Source organism: Equus caballus, chromosome 12 (assembly GCF_041296265.1).
Source record: "Equus caballus isolate H_3958 breed thoroughbred chromosome 12, TB-T2T, whole genome shotgun sequence".
Lineage (NCBI taxonomy): Eukaryota > Metazoa > Chordata > Mammalia > Perissodactyla > Equidae > Equus > Equus caballus.
In genome coordinates, this window is record NC_091695.1 from 37,366,378 (window position 1) to 37,384,355 (window position 17,978).

The window sequence follows — 17,978 nt, forward strand, 5'->3', positions numbered from 1 at the left end:
GTCACGTGGCCCGCCGACCCTAGTGAGTCTGCGCACATGCCCTTCCTCGTGCCCCCTCCCTTGGCAGCTGGAGTAGCGCGCGTGCGCATGAGGACCACGCCCCTGCCGTTGGACACCCACGCGGCCTGAGGAGGCGGAGGCGCCGGAGGAGCCGGAGGGCCTGCCGGGTCCTGGGCTCTTTGTTAGCTCAGGGATGACCACTGGGCAGAGTCTGGGGACCTGGCCCTGAGGGCGCCGCCAGCCAAGATCGGCCTGTTCAGCCTGGGCTGGGCGCTGGCGGGAGGACCCGGACAGGGTGCTGGACAAGCACTCCAGGGCAGAGTGACCGGCCTGTGTGGGGACCCCCTTCGCCTGGGCCTGGACCTGAGAGGGCAAAACTCCATCCTTGGGACCTTGAACAAGTACAATGCAGGTTAATGATGTCGCCTTGCTTACGGGCTCTCTTAAGGGTTCAAACCCGTCAAGGGACATGGAGATAGAATTCGGTGTCCCCCACCCTCCTCCTCCTGTCTCCTTCCCTCTGCAGAGGCTGCACCCACCCACCTTTATTTCAGTCTTTATTTCCTCACGTCTGAGCCTCTTGGTCACTGCCTACAGACGTGAATTCCTGACTTATGGGAGCTCACACGGACTTGGCAGCTCCTGGAAATCCCAAATTAGACTACCCGTGATAAGCATTCAGCGCAGAACATTAGGGGAACCAGGAGAGAGGTGTGTGACACACTCATGAGGCAGTGGAGGCTCCCCAGACAAGGCTGCCGTGGGAGCTGTTAGGGCTGAAAGCCAGGCAGTGACCGGGATGCGGCCGCAAAGGTGGCAGGAGCATCACTCTGGGATGCAGCTCATGGGAGCAGTTCCGGTAGGGCTTTAGACGCCCTGCCCAAGAATTTGAACTTTATTTTGGAGATGCTGAGGAGCTGCATCCCTCTAAAGATGCTCACGATGGAGAGGCGGTTTCTAGACATGAGTTCGACGTAGCTGTTCCAAAACTTCTCTGTCTGGCAAATTTAGGTCATTAGGATGGGGTTGGCAATAAGGGTTGGGGGCGTGTCCTGCAGCTGCTTTTTAGATTAAGTGATGGGATCACCAGAAAAATCAAAGAAATGATTGATTTTATTTTTTTTATTTCATGTTTTTTTTTTTTTACAAAAATGGGATACTTGGTTGTAGAGTAACCAAATTTAGAATGTTTTTTTAAAAATTCTAAACATCATTTATTCCAGGAATATATTGTAGCATTTCGTAGTTTCTTTTTTCCATCAATTAAGCTGAGGATTTTAAACACACACGTACACCCTTTTTTTTCTTAGTATTTTAGTGAATACTTCATTTGGGCTGGTTTTGGTGGAGGCCTGATGGAAATGATAGTGATACTAAATATTCTACTTCCCAAGTCACTCCTGGTGCTTCCACTACCAACTAGGAATGTGAAAATAATTTTTCTACATACACAAAAGGGCTTATTATTTTTATTACTATTAATTTTAGTATTTTTACTATAATTTATATTATATAAATTATATTATTAAATATATAAATATAGTATAAATATATAAAAATTATAAATTATATTGGTAATTTAATAATAATAATACATTTATTATTAAAATTATAAAATAATATATTTATTATTTTATTATTATGTGAAAAGTGACAATCTAGATATGGCTTTTCCTCATTACTCTCTATATATGAATTCTGTAATTCTGTGACTTTTATTTAAACATGACAGAGTGATTAATGTTGGTTACCTATAAACCTATACCTTTTCTTTGGTATTTTTCAGAGATGATGTTTGAATATATAAAGCTTACTGTTTATACTTAAGTTATTAACATACTGCTTTCTCTATTTGCTATCATTAGCTCTTGTATTCCTATCCAGCTTGCTTTGTCTCTAGAATAGACCTTATGGAGTTAAGAAACATTCAGAAAATCAATTTTAGAAACCAAAGACTCATGGAAATAATCAAGACATGAGATTTTAAGGGTGCAGGAAATGAGAAGTCATTTAGTCAAACTCTCTCTTTTCTGAAAGAACTGAGGCTCAAGTTTTAAGATCCTCCATTAAGATGATCATCTCAGTAAATGGCATGACTCACGTTATTGACCCAAGTGTGAAATGTTAGAAGATGTAGAACAATGTAATTTCAGATCTACAAGAGGATACAATTATTAGCCAGGTTTTCATCTTAATATAAATAAGAAGATGATCTAAACACCAGGGAGAAATACCAGGATAACAGGAAAAAAACAAAAAAGAATAGGAGAAGGCTTTAGGATTGTGGAAGCGACTTTGGTAAGTTGTCTGATGGAAGAAAAAGGTTTTTCACACAGAAAGAATTAGTTTACAGGTATGTGTCAGGAAAAAATCACAAGTTAAGTAATGAACTTAAGTACAAGAACTTGGTTTTGAAAATACAAACACAGCATTATGAATTGCATTGAATTAATTATGAATTGCAAATGAATTGTTAAAAGCTTTACTGAAAATTCTCTAACACTGTTCCTTAGGTGTTCTTTATACTTTATCAACGAGGGACTCTTTACTACTCAGAGAAAATATCTGTAATATACTAGTATTTTTTTTAGTCGTGGAGAGAGGCTTTTCAGTTATGGAGGCTGTTATTCAGAACAGATGGATATAAGTTGATGCCTCTAAGAATTAAGGCATGGAAAGAAGAAAGTTATTACTTCTGAGTTTGGGGAGGTGGTTACAAAACAGAATCAAACTAAAGTATTTTCTTTTGAGCAAAGCATGTATATGTGTTTTGTGTTATTTTTTAGAATCTTACTAATAACAATATCACCTAAGATTAGAGACATAATCATCTGGAGGAAATGCTGGGAGTATGGCTGGATGTAGATGTCCGAAACTCTCTACAGCAGATGGTCTTGTTTTAGGGGTAAGTAAGACTTCGCTTTGACTAAATTCAGGATCATGCACTATTTCAATTTAATAAGGAATAATCTTGGATCTGGAGAGGGGAAGATTTGGTGAAGTCAGAAGGGTAAAAGTTGTTTTGTTTTTTTTTAAATATTGGTTGTATTCCACAAATTTTGACTGATCTCATGTCTGTTCATGAACAAATATGTGCTTAGATATAAGCATACTGTCTAAATCAACATACACAAGGTAATAGCTAAATCCAAAAGAATAAAAGAAAAAAGATAGTTTTTTTTAACTGTGAGAGAGATCTATTGCTGATCTCTTTTAATCACTTTACTGATGTCTATGCAGTAGGATAATTGTTAATTTCTCTCTTCTAGTAAGTTATAAACAGAGAGTTTATCTATCTCAAGAAATTCCAAGGCGTTGTGAATATCATGCTCTTTCACATCTGAAGGGGAAAACACTTTTCCACTGGCTGTGAACTTTTCCTTGGGATTTGGCTGGTGTATAGACCAAGTGTCTGTCTTCTACCTGAGTGTTCAGCAGAGGTTCTTAACCTCTTTGGACTCACAGACCCCTTTGGACATAGGAAGAAAACTGGGAATCTTCTCCCCAGATGCATAAACACATCATAATCTTTTACACTCATTTTGTGTGTGAGGGTAGCGGGAGGCCTATGACCTCGTGGAACCCATTCATTGACTCTAAGTTAAGAGCCATTTTCAATTAAGAAAACCCATCTAGTGTGTCCTTCACACACTAGCAGCCTTTCTTTCTTGTAGAGTTCTTTACAAGCTTTGGCTACTTGGATATTTCATAGTTTTATATAGAACCACTGCCACTATTCTTCAAGCCCACTCACTCCCTTTAACATTTGGGGAAGTCATTAATGTTCTTGATACTGATGTGCTTATACAAGAGGTATTTACTGGATGCCTGCTCCATGCTGGGGACAATATTGGAAGCTAGTGACAACATCGAGACAAAGTCCAGGCCCTTGAAGATTTTGCAATCTACTAGAGGATTTTCTCCCAGTAAAATCCAAAGTACTTCTGGAAAAAAAATGTCATTCTTCTAAATTTGATGCAGAGCAAATGTTAAATTCTAAATCTATAAAAATATATGAGATTGTACCCAAAAAGTGGTCTTTCCATACAAAAAAAAACCCCTGAAAATGTATCTTTAATATTAGCTAATTGCATTTATGTGTTTTGCAGACTACTTGCTTTACAACGAGCTAGAACTATTAAAGTCAAAACGTTAAATAGCTTCCTATTAAAGTTTATATGAAAGTAAAAATAATGTAGCCTCTGAAATTTTTAAAAAGTAATTTAAAATGTGATTCAGTATGTGAAATCTCAGTTCATATATAAATTCAAAATAAATTTACTGGGACGTACTTACTGGGATTATAATTATCCTCCTATAAATTAAAGTTGAGTGATAATTCTCCCCTATGCTAACCCATCTGCTATCCAATAGGAAGACCTTATGCAAGCAAATCTACTTTGGATATTCTTTGTATCTCTGTGTTGGACTGGACCTCACCCCAGCACACTTGTGAAAAAGATCCATACCAATTTCTAATGTACAAGAAAATATTGGATATATGGCTTCCTGCATCCAAATAGATTAGTAAGCACATATTCTCTCAAGTACCTTCAGTATTCTCCTCTCATGCCGTTACTTGATAGATAGGGAGGACAGCCAGTAGTAGATTGGATTGTCAACTTTCTTATAGGAGATTTGGCCGGAATTATTATTGAACTTTCTGATGTTCCAGGTATGCCTGATTTCTATTTGGTGAACTTCAGTTAGGGCCTTCTTTTGAGGCTAACCAAACCAGGAAATATATGGTTAAGTGCATTGCTATTTTACTTTTATCTTTTGTAAAAGTGTTGAATATTGCTCATAATTAACACTTACTGGAATTATGTTATAAATTCCTTGGTTTCAGTACTAATAGCATTCTCTTCTCACAGGCTATGCAGATTATGCTCGGCATCTTTCATGTTTTCATGTGGTATTTCCTATTCGTCTTGTATATGGGACAAATAAAAGGAGTCTTTGGGAAGTATGAACCTATAACTTACAAAACAGGATGTTCTTTATGGGGAATTATTGTGAGTAGAATAATTTATATGATTTAATCATTCAGTAAATAATATTCATGCCACTAGTGGAAGACAGGGAACAGTTTCTAAACAAAGTTTTCAGGAGAATTCTTTAACTAAATCCCATGTTGGTAATTCATTCAAAATCAAATTCCTTTTTTCAACAAATATTTTTTTGAGCACCTTTAATTTATCAGTGCTATTACAAGAGATGTGCATACAAGAGTGAACACACAATGACAACCATAGGTTAGATTGTCCTTAGGTATGCAAAAGACAAAGAGTCTTAGCATTGTTAATTTTCATATTTAGGGTCTTTACTTTAGCTTCTTCACATAATGAGTCTATCCTCACACATTTTGTAAATTTGCCATTACCTGTACTCTTCTCTGGTTTCTAGACAGCCAAAAGGTAGGAGGAAAATCTGGAGAGAGTGGCATCCTCGAAACCAAGTGAACAAAGAAGTAGGGAAAGATCAACTATATTAAATTCTGTTATTTTGTCAAATAAGACAAGTGCTGAGGATTAACCATTGGATTTAGCAGTATGGATGCCAGCAGTAAACCTGACAAGTACTTTCAGTGGAATGGGGCAGGGGGCAAAAGCTTGATTAGAGTGGTTTAAGAAATAGTGGGAGGAGAGGAATAAAGAGCAAATACAAATGACTCCTCTAAGGACTTTGGTGTAATGTGGTATAGAGAAATCAGGTGGTAACTAGGGGAAATTTGGGTCAAGAGAGAGGAAATTTTGTTTCAATAAGTTGGAAATATCATGTCTTTTCTTGAGGGGACTGAACTAGAAGAGAGAAAATTGATGATAAGAGATAAGTTGGGGGAGGGGAGGATTATTAGAATCATATACTCGTGTATGCAAGAGATAATGAATCTTAATACACAAATAGCTAGGAACATGGATAGTTCATCTCTAGCAGTGGTTCTCAACTAAAGTTGACTTTGCCCCTCAGAGGACATTTGGTAATGTCCGGAGACATTTTTGGTTTTCACAGCTGGGGATGTGTGTCTAGTAGCCAGAGGCCAAGGATGCTGCTAAACATCCTACAATGCATAGGACAGCCCCACAACAAAGAACTATCCACCTTTAATATAAATAATGTCAAATAGGTAAAAAGGGGAAGGCAGAGGAACAGAGAGAAAGGACAAATTTTGATAGGTAGGTAGATGGGGTGTTGGGAACTTGTGAAACTTTTTTCTGATGGCTTCAAACAGTGAATTAGGAAGCAAGATCATGAGCTGAGAATCGGAGAATGGATTGGTTGCTTGAGGAGAGAGGAAAGAATATAAAATAGTTATCTAGGAAATGTAAGAGAGTGCATGGATTGTGAGAAAGTTTGATTGTCATGTAGCATGAAGGGCTCACTTAAATTTTAGGAACATGATTGGATAGTGAGATGGGTCAAGATGGTTGTGTGTCTTTCTCAGGCCATGTTTGGCTGCATGGGTGCAGGTGTACAGTAAGAAGGAAAACTGCATTTAATCAGGATTTTGGTCTAATCATGCAACTGTGATCAAACAAGAAGGGTACAAAGGAGTTGAGAGTATATATAAGTGAGTGTTTGTAATAGTTGACCGTGGAATTTAAGCTGGTGATGGAGAGAATATAACAGATGAGGGGCTCACATTACAGATCCAGTTGGGGTCAAAGGATTGTTAGAGTTGTAATACTACAGGGCATGAGCTAGAAAGATATAAGTGGGATACTTGAAACTGAAATTTGACAGGTGTTAACACTTATTGGCAGAAACAAGGATAAGACAATGAATATGGGAGTGAGTGACTGGGATAGGATGGAGTCAAAAGATAAGGAGGAAAGAAATGCAAAGAACCACAAGCCCAGGGTCTTAGAAGGATCATATATGTATATACTGAAATTATGAAAGATTAAGAGGTGTTAGAGAGACAAGAATTAAAATCACCTAGAAAGAGAGAGCAACCAAAGGGTCAATAGATGGCTTCAACTGGGAGGGATAGTAGGTTATAAAATCCAATAATGTTTGATTCAAAGCTGGAGGAGAGGGAATGGTTGGAAGTAACAATAAGGAGCAAAGAGACCACTTACCCCAGGCTTAGAACCAATGGTTTAAGGGCTGTAGGAGATAAGATGGCCACCACTTGAGAGGGTTGTAGAGGAAGCCGTGGCCCCTAGGAGATTCCCTGCCTTTATACATTGACTCATAAGTGTCAAAGCATTGCCTTGGAAAACAACAGGTTAAAAACTGTGCATTTGCAGACAAAATCCAGATAAATGATTCATGACCTTCAGTGTTTAATTGTTCATGTTATAAAAATAGCATATTTAGCTCCTAGAATAAATCATCTAAAATTTCAATTAAATTTAGATGAATGCAAAATGTCTCCTTTAGGTCATCAGCTTTGAAAAGCATTTGGTAAAGCACATGGTTTGGTAATCTAGTTAAGAGCACTCAAGTTTAAAATTTACAAGATATTTTCACTTTATATTCTGAACTAGTTCTTCCCTTCACTGTGTACCTCCCTGGAAATCTCAGCTTTTGGTACAGAATGAAGTGCTGAGCGTGTTAACTTAAGTTATCCTTGAGGAGTTAGTAAGCTTTGGGTTTGGCCTTTCTATATATCACATATAGCATGAATGCTATTTTTCCACAAGTTAGCCTTTGACTTGGATCTTTGTCAAAGCCACTGAAACAAATAAGACAAAAGGAATATTTCCAGGGAATTGTGCAGTCCACCTTCAAATAACATGGCATATCTTTACACTTCTGGGAAGTAGACGAAGTAGTGTAGTATGAAATAATGTAACCTCTTTTTAGAAAACAAAGGCAAAAATGTGAATAGCAGCTATAACCTTAATAATGGCTACAGTCTCAGTTAAGAGATATATTTTGTACAAATACAATTTGGAATAGACTCATGGACCACTCTTTTTGCATCTGGATATGTACACAGTAATTACACTCAATAGCGTCTTCTCATTAGGAAGGATAGCATTAGAAGTAATAATTGAATAAGTTCAGAAAACATGCACGGAAATACAAACATGCACAGAAATACAACAGTCCCTGATTCAGGACTGCTTAAGTCATCTTTGGCATATACCACAACCTAAATTCTGCCCACTGGCTCCTAAATATTTCAGTTATTAGTGACCCTACCTTTCAAGTGATTACTATATGATGGAAACTTGTCCTGACCTCTCCTACTAAAATTTCTTTATATTTTGTTACTCTTAGTATTCTTAAAATAATTGACTTAGAAAGGGAGTTGTTAAAAGTACATTTTAAGTTGATGAGCATTATCAATGAGTATTTATAAATATATGTTTTTATATCCAGTTTATCATTTCAGGAGTGTCCATAATAAGAGCAACAAAATATCCAAATCAAAGACTGGTAAGTTGAAATGTTTAGGGTATCCTAGAAATCGCTTGTCAGAAAGATAAATAGGTTTTAATGAAACAATAGTGGGTATCTAAACAATGAAGGAATCTACCCTACCTGTAAAATAAATTAAAGAATTAAGTGAAAATCCAGCGCACATAATTTAATGTAGACAAACATGCCATATTAATTAGAATCATGATTGTGTAAAGGTTTCTAAGTTTAAATGTAGGGGGGTTTTTTTGGTTTGGTATTCTACCTTCTTTTAACATTGTATGACCTTTACTATTAGAAAAAATTTAGTAGGACCTAATGCCTTTATATATAAACATAACACTGTAAAACTTCATTTTCCTAGCTATCCAGTTTGGGAATAGGATTTTATCTTGTAACAAAATAGAAGACCTGTCCAGAATAAAGATCCATCTATGGTATAGGTGAAAAGATTTGGAAGGAAAAACATCCTAAAATCTTAAAGCTAATAGGTACCTTAGAAATTAAGGTATCTGATCTCATAATTGTACAGATAAAAAACTGATATCCAAAGATATTGATGGATTTCCCTAAAGAATGAAAACCCAGTATTAAAAATCATTGAATCCTATTTGGCTTGTTTCTAAAAACAGCATTTTCCATCTTTTTTTCTTTCTGCAGTGGAACTCCTTTGGTTCAAATCATATAAGTCTTTCTTCCAACTGACTCAGGAGATTGTAAAATACAATATTTTTGAACCTAAATGGAAGATTGATGCTTATTGGTGTGATGATATTTCAGTTTTTGCTCCAGGTTAACTGAGTTTCATGTAAACCAGAAAAATATTTTACTCCAATGGCGAGCATACCAACACTTCTAAAGCTTCAGAAACTAGATCAAAATTTTAACTAGATGATGTTTTCCAGCAATACAAACTGTTTACCCAAAGAGTTTATTCTAAATATAATAAGTGTACGCTGTATCTTCTTTTCAGATTACATGTGCTTTGGTCACGAGCATCCTGTGCATAGTTACTGCAATTGCTGCGACAGTTATAACAATAATGGAGTTGGTTAAGTTTGAGTCTGTGTCATATAGGAATTATGGACAAGCGGTAAGTGACCAATTCTATAGGAACATCTTAATTTCAAAATGATTCTTTTCAGAGGTTTTGAAGCCTTAGGAGGTAAAATAGGGCTTTTATTAGTCGTCACGAAATTCTTTGGTTTAGTAAGCTCTTCATTGAAAGTTTTAATTCAAAAATAATTCTAATGTGATTTTTTGGGTAAAGATTAATAGAATGTTTGAAATCTTGACATGCCCAATTAAAATAAAGCAAGTAAAAAATTTGAAGGCTTCCGTGATAATTGTTTATGCATTAGGCTAGGGGTCACTGATGATTCTCTTAATGAAAGAAAAGTATAATCCTAGACTTTAAAACCATTCCCAAAGTCAACAAAAGAATTCTGCTATTAATGCATATAGTTGGGATTATAGACACCTGGTAATTTCTGGTTTAACATAGAGCTTTTCATACACAGCCTATTTTTGTATCTTGCGTGAATTTTGCTTTAAGTCCCCAAATGCTAAATATGTATGAATCTATCTTGCTTTCATTTAGTTGAATATCCAGTCACATACTTTGTACCACAGAAAAAAGTTTATTTCTTCTTAAGATAGTGACATTCTCAGGTAAATGTGAATATCTTTACTGATACCACAATAGATTTATTTCAATTGCGTTGGCTTTAAATTCAGAATCCCAGAATATTAGTGCTGCAAAAGACTTTAGCAATGCTTACAAAAATCATCCATTTAAAATGAGAACAGATTGGAGTGGAGCTCCTCTTCGTTATGGAACAACAAAAAATAGTAACAATTTGAAAGTTTTCATTCAAAACTAAATCTAATGAGTAGAAGAGTCATTGCAGGTGAGGGGTAAACTTGCTGCTCCTCTCCTGTACAACCCCTATACCTGAGTATATTATAGTATACAGCATTATGCTGTGTAATATTGTATTATGGTATACAGCATTACAAAGGGGACCGTCACTAGAAGGAATCAAAGCATGGAGAACAGAAGCCTAATCGGCAATGAGATGATGAGAGAGGATGCAGTAATCCCTCAAAATAGATTGTGTGCGATGAATGATGTATTGATTTAAATAAGTATGCACCAGATTTTCCCTATAAATTATAAAATTTTCCATTTCCCCTGGGAATCCAATCTAGATATCTCCAATTCTAAATTGGGGGACAGAGATAGGGAGGGGGAAATCAAATTATTAAGTGTAGAATTGTTTCAAGTTATTTTAGCTTACCACTCGTATTCATAAGCTTATAATCGTCAGTTGAAGATGATATGGCATAATTTCCAGGACCTACCTTTTGCAAACAGTATTACAAACCATTGTAGACTGTATTTATTTGACCTGAACTCAGTATTAATTATCAGTTTCACAGTCTCCCAAACACATAAATTTCAGCTCTATTTGCTGTGATTAGTTACACAAAATGAACTTGTATATTAGCCCTACAGCTCTAACCCACCATATTTTCCTAGAGGCACTGTCGAATTATAGACTTACATTTACTATATTTACCTACATTTACCACAATTACAAGATTTTCCATATGCCCACTTTTCTAGCATAAGCAAGTGGCTTGGCTAAATCCACAAACTCATGAAGTTATCAGTATTCCCAGGTAGGTTCAGCTATCCCAAAAAGTGTATGCCTCTGAAATATACTCCCCACATAGCAAAATGGTTAATAGTATTAATTCAAAACCAGACTGCCTTTATCCAAACACCATCTTCGGTATTCACTGTCTGTGACCCCTTGGACAATTCCTTAACTTCACTGTTTCTTAGTTTCTTCGTGTGTAAATGGAGAAATGCTAACATATACCTGTTAGCTAACTGCTTTGTCTGGCTCCCAAACACCAAGCTGTTGTTCTCATAGCCAGCGTACTCTTCTACTTGGATATGCTTCTATTGTCTTTATCTCAAACTCAACAGATATGAAATGGAAAATATTTACCTCCTCTAAAGTACTGAACTGCAAGCCGGCCTTATTTCAATCTCCTAGACTCAAAACCTTGATGTAATCCTTCACCTTTCTCTTTCTACTGTCTTCCCAAGCACCAAAAATTGTTTATTATTTACTTGGATTTTTATTAATTAGGGCTCTCTTGGCTGTAGTGACAGGAAATACAACCCAAATTGACTTAAACAAAGAAAGGGCACTTACTGACTTAAGCTGGACTCAGAGGTTTAAATCCTGTGTCAAGAACTCAGCCACTCTCTCTGTTGTTTTCCTATTTGAACTTCTTTGGCAGGCATCTTGTCGCTTTTAGGGGAGAGTTTGAGAATAACACTAACACATATAAATTAAGGAATGTGGGCAAAATGACTTTTTACAGTTTTACCAGCTAAGAGGTCACAAGCACTTTCCAGCCAAAATGCTATGATTGTGTTTCTGCCAACAAAATTAAATCAGAATCCTTATCTTGCTACTTCCAACCCTGTACAGCCTTTTCTTTATCCTCCTGTTAACACCATTTGTGAATAAACACTATACCTGAGTTAAACTTGTTTTATCATCTTCTCAGAACGTATTATATTCATTCTTGCATTCAGTTTTTGCTCACATTATCAAACTGTAGGTCATGTGATATGTATTTTAGCCATATTATTTGTTCTATTTTTTGTCTCTATTTCTTAATTATTTTGTCATACTTTTAATTTGTGCTATTAAATTCTTTCTGGAACAAGGTAGGTTACAAAGAAAAAGTAAGTAAAAATTTAAAACTGCCTAGAATGTTGCTTCTCCCTTCATTTTTCTCAGTCCTGCCCTCATTTCAAAAGTCCTGCCTCTTTGTGAAGCCTTCCTAGATATGGATGGCTCAGGGTGAACCTCCTGTTAGTCATTTTGACATATTCACCCTTAACATATGTTACCTTATATTGTCTTCTGTCTTTTCTACTTGAATATAAACTTTGAAAAAGCAGGAATCTTTTGTCATTTCATTCTTACCATCTAATCCCTACCACCTAATAGTTTCTTGCATATAAAAGATATTAAGTAAACCTAACGAAAAAGGAGAAGGCGTGGGGCCAGCCCTGTGGCGTAGTGATTAAGTTTGTGTGCTCCGTTTCAGCGGCCCAGGGTCTGCAGGTTTGGATTCCCGACACGAACCTAGGACCGCTCATCAGGCCACACTGTGGCAGCATCCCACATAAAGCAGAGGAAGCTTAGCACAGATGTTAGCTCAGCGACAGTCTTCCTCAAGCAAAAAGAGGAAGGTTGGCAATAGATGTAAACTCAGGGCCAATCTTCCTCCCCCCCCAAGAAAAAAAAATAGAAGGAAGAAGAGAAGAAATTGAAGGAGAGAGAATTAGAATGTTTTTCTTTCTAGGTCTGAATATCATTCTTGTCTTTCCACAGCCAGTACAAAAACTACATTTATTTCAGCATTGTTACCAGTATCATTAATCCTGATATGTAGTTGAAAATATCTTTCTGATAGCAACAGAAGAGCTCTGCTTTATTTACCCCAGCAATTGCAATCACTTTATACTCCCAAGTGAAATGTTCTTTGAACTCTTATTGAATTTGCTTATCTTTCCATATGATGTTATAGCAATTTCTATGTGAGATTTTCATCACCACATGTGTAAATTTAAGTAGGTTTGTAATTAATAACAGCTGTTTTAATACATGAGGATTGCTTGATAAAACCTCTTGGTAGCCATATTGTCATTGGAGTTAGGAGGGTCAAATCTTATTGACTGAAGGGTTGGATAGTGAACTGTGCTAGGGATTCTGTGCTAAAGAGAATTATGAAAATGAAGAGTTGTGAGAAGTGAGACAAGAATGCTGAGCGATGAAGATCAAGAATGGAAGCTGTAGATAATGAATTGAGGGAAGGAAAGCTAGGAAAAGTGGAGCAGAAGGCAAAGGAGTAGAAATGCCTAGGGAAATCAACTGGTGAAGGAGGCTTACTTATTCTTCCTATTTTCCTTCTTTTCTTTGACTCTCATACTAGGAGCTACTTCTATGAACATATTTGCACTTAACTGAAGATAGTAATGCAAGATTTCTCCCTATTTTCTGGTTTCAGAAACTTGGGAGGGAAGTTTCAGCTATTTTACTGTCCACCTACCCCCTGGAAGTTTCTATTGCACTTGCATACTCGATCTTTGGCTGTATTGGTTTGGTAAGTGTTTATCTACTCTCTGGCAAATCAAGAGATGTTGATTTCTAGTAAGAACACTATGAGGAGTTGAAGTGCACTGATACAGTTTGTTTAGAACTAATAAAAATGGAATATGTGATAATATATCATTTACTTTTTAATTTTTTCTTTATTTTTATTGTTTATAAAATTACAAAAGTAATACATGAAACTGTGTATTAAAAAGTTAAAAAATGATTATTGCCCTCTTTAATGTAGTCCTCATCGTATCCACACATCCAAATCTACACTAAAAGATACATATACACACACACATACAGTTTTCCTTTTTACTACCTGTGTGATCATATTAATATTGTTTTGTCACATGTATTTTTCTCAACTATTATAAACATCTTCTCATTATAAAACATATCTAAACAATGCCTTCTGGAAGTGTAATTGCAAGTTTAATAACATCCCAATATGCTGTAATAATTCACAATACCACAAAAGTTTATGAGAATCTTTATTTTCTCACAATCTTAAAAAACTAGATATGTAACATTCATTCATTCTCTTACAAATATTTATGGAGTGCCTACTATTTACTAGGCATTGTAATAGACACAAAGGATGCAATGATTAACAAGACAACATCCCTACCATCAGGGAGCTTGCATTCCAGTGGGAGAGAAAAACAATAAACAAGTAAACAAATGATATATATAATAATTTGAGGAAGTAGAAAAATGTTATGGAGTAAATAAAACAAACAGCTTAAGGAGATAAGGCATGGATTATTTTACATAGGATTGTAAGGGAAGACCACTGAGCAAGGACTAACTGAAGTGCAGAAGTAACTATGAGACTACATGGAAAAAAAGTTTTCCAAGAATAGGGAATGGGTGGGGCTTCCAGAATGGCTGAGTGAGGATATGGTAAATCTCCCTAAAAAGAAATGATAAAACTGGACAAAATTGTCAATAAACCTTTTAAAGATTCTGGAAATTTACCAAAGCATACAACAAATTGAGAAATATTTATTTTAGAAAATTTGCTGAACTTCAGTAAGAATGGTGGATGCCTGTGACATTTTATTTTTTTTTAGCTTGAGGCTTCTCAGTGTCTTCCAACATATGAACATAGGGGGATAGAATTTAGCCCATAACAAGATGTTTAAGCTGACCAATCATTGACTGACCACTTATGCTGACCTGGGAAGAACCCTAGGAAACCAGTCTTAAAAATAACAAAATAAGGGGCTGGCCCCATGGCCAAGTGGTTAAGTTCGCTTGCTCCGCTGCAGGCGACCCAGTGTTTCGTTGGTTCGAATCCTGGGCGCGGACATGGCACTGCTCATCAAACCATGCTGAGGTGGTGTTCCACATGCCACAACTAGAAGGACCCACAACAAAGAATATACAACTATGTACTGGGGGGCTTTGGGGAGAAAAAGGAAAAAAATAAAATCTTTAAAAAAAAAATAACAAAATGAAAAAAGTGAGCAGATATATCAGAAGTGACACCCTGCAAGGGACACGGACTCCACAAAATTAGTACAGGCAAGTCATGAAAGACAGCAATAACAAACACTTCTGGGGGAAGATGAGGCAATCAGAATCCAAAGTCACTACGATATGTTGTCTAAAATACCCATTTTTCAACAACAAAATAAGACATGCAAAGAACAGGAAATAGTGGCCCATACACTTGAAAAAAGCAATCAATAGATACAGTCTTTTGGAGGGAGGGGAAGACAAATGTTGGTCTTCACAAAGAAAGACTTCATGGGCTGGCCTGGTGGCATAGCGGTTAAGTGTGCACATTCCACTTCGGCAGCCCAGGGTTTGCTGGTTGAGGTCCCGGATGCAGACATGGCACCACTTGGCAAGCCATGCTGTGGCAGGCATCCCACATATAAAGTAGAGGAAGATGGGCACAGATGTTAGCTCAGGGCCAATCTTCCTCAGCAAAAAGAGGAGGATTGGCAGTGGATGTTAGCTCAGGGCTAATCTTCCTCAAAAAAAAAAAAAGGAAAGACTTCAAAGAACTAAAGGAAAACATGTTTAAAGAATTTATGGATGATAATAACTTAGCAAATAAGAGTATCAATGTCCCTTACCTTGCTTGTGGTTATGATGTCATAGCATTTGCATATGTTTAAATACACCAAATTATACACACTAAATATGTGCGGTTCTTTGTATATCAAGTATACCTCAGTAATACTGTTAAATTTTTTTAAATAAGAATATCAATAAAAGAAATAGAAATTATTAAGAAGAACCAAATGGAAATTCTGGAGTTTAAAAATATAGTTACTAAAATGAAAAACTCACTAGAGGGGCTCAAGAGCAGATGGGAGCTGACAGGAGACATGCGGACAGAAAATCAGCCAACATGATAGAACAATACAATTCATCCAGTCTGAAGAACAGGAAAAAAAGAAGAAAATAAACAGAGTCTCAGAGATCTTTGGCACACTATCTAGTGCACCAATATATGCTTAATGAGAATCCCAGAAAATGAAGGAAAAGGAAAAAAGCTTGAAGAAATAATGGCCAAAAATTTCCCAAATTTGATTAAAAATTATACTTCTATACATCCAAGAAGCTCAATAATCTCCAATTAGAATAAACACAAAGAGATCCACTCTTAGACACCTCAGGGCCAAATGAATAAAAAAAAGGAAATCTTGAAAGCAGCAAGAGAAAAATGACTCTTCATGTACAGTGTAAGCACAATAAGATTTACAGCTTACTTCTCATCAGAAATAATGGAGGCCTGAAGGTAGTGGGATAGAATATTAAGGTGTTAGAGTAAAAAAGAGTCAGGCATGAATTCTATAGCTTATTAAACTCTCCTTCAAAAGAATGCATACTTTATGATTCCATTCATAGGAAGTTTGAAACCATGTAAAACTAAAGCTAAACCCTAATGTTTAGAGAGGGATGCAAGCTAGTTGGTAAAACTAGAAAGATAAGAAAGGATTGATTACCTAAAAGTCAAAATCACATTTGCTTTTGGAGGGAAGGAATACGTAGTAATTGGAAATATGACAAAGTGACCTTTGGGGTGCTGGCTGGTGTCTGTTCATGTTCAAGAAGATCATGAATATTTTTATTATAAAAGTCTAGAAGTATACCAAACATTAAAAGTGGTCCAATAGGAATTAAGAGAGTGGTTTGAGGTAGAGATGGGACATAAAGAGGAAAAATGGCACTTTAACATTTTATTCTATAAACATCAATATTGCTTATTTTTTAAAAACTAAGTATTTATTACATGTATGATTTTAGGAAACATGATATGATTTATAAGAGGTTAATTTTTTTTTCAGAGTCGTGGTAATGAAGATACTCTTTCAACTGTTACTATAGAAGAAGCTGAGAGCCCTCTTTAGAAACTTTAGAAATGTGAGAGTTTTTCCTGGTGCTCATACCTGATGGGGCCCTAATGATATTTCTGCATAACAAAGCTGCTACAAAGCCCACAGATTTTGTGCAAAGGAAAATACAAAACAAATTGGATTTTTCCTCTAAGTATTCGAGAAATCTCTCCAGAGATATTTTTGTAGGCTCCTACTGGAAAGCTTTTCCCTATTTACATATGCTATTATTACAAGGAAGAATTTATGTTCTAGGTACTCTGAGTAGCTGTCAACTCTCCCTAATGGAGCTTTTGTAAGAGACCATAAAAAAAGATTTGTGATTGTCTCTAGAGTTCAGGCTACAAAGACTTGGAGCATAATATTATATAATTCTGAGGAAAACGTTAAATAATTTATGTCCCTACAAGTAAAGAATACATTTCAGTCTGAGTTCTTCTGCCTGAGCTGGCTCCTACCTGAACAAAGTGTGACTCAAAAGGCATCCATTCATAGTCCCTTCATTGTTCTTCTCTGACTGCTCCTCTCCTCATTAAAGTTCCTTTCTGCCCTGAAAGTCTCTGCTGTTGTCCTTCTCTTTCATTCCCCCTGCTTCTTATTTCTTATTGGTTGGATCATCTGTTCTATTGCTTTTCAAAGCAAGCAGGCAGCTTTTCCACAATAAGGAGAATTTCCCAAAGATCTGTTCTGAATTCAGATTCACCCTATCTTCTAAGATGGAACAGACTTTCAGAAAGCCTTGCTCAGCAATATTAATCATGCCAGTGAGTACATGTGGCTCTCTTTTAAATGTGCTATTTTGTTTCTGCCTTGTCTCTCAATTGTTGTCTAATACTATCAGATTTCATGGTTCTAAGATTTCAGCACTTAGCTCATGTCTGTCAGTTCAACATATTAATTGAGTGTCTACTGTGTGTTAAGGAGTATATTAAGCTCTGGAGTATGAAAGATTAATAAGGTACCTCACCACAAAGAGTTTTTATTTTAGGGGAGGAAACAAACAGGTAACAAGTCAAGACTATGCAGTGTTATAAATGTGTTAACAGAAGTATGAAAA

At 36.3% G+C, this 17,978-nt stretch overlaps 1 protein-coding gene across 2 annotated transcripts; it reads left to right on the plus strand.

Moving 5' to 3' along the window:
* Window positions 1-32: 32 nt before the first annotated feature.
* MS4A13 (membrane spanning 4-domains A13) lies at window positions 33-17,477 on the plus strand. 2 transcript variants are annotated; one of them, XM_070228763.1, is made up of 8 exons: window positions 71-412; window positions 2,787-2,905; window positions 4,375-4,527; window positions 4,875-5,015; window positions 8,335-8,391; window positions 9,347-9,466; window positions 13,477-13,572; window positions 16,874-17,477. In XM_070228763.1, the coding sequence occupies exons 4-8, from the start codon at window positions 4,878-4,880 to the stop codon at window positions 16,934-16,936; spliced, it is 474 nt and encodes a 157-aa protein (XP_070084864.1). In that variant the 5' UTR covers window positions 71-412; window positions 2,787-2,905; window positions 4,375-4,527; window positions 4,875-4,877; the 3' UTR covers window positions 16,937-17,477. The 2 variants fall into 2 exon arrangements, with proteins under 2 accessions (XP_003362696.2, XP_070084864.1); XM_003362648.5 differs by lacking the exon at window positions 4,375-4,527 and having other exon boundaries at window positions 33-412.
* Window positions 17,478-17,978: the final 501 nt, after the last annotated feature.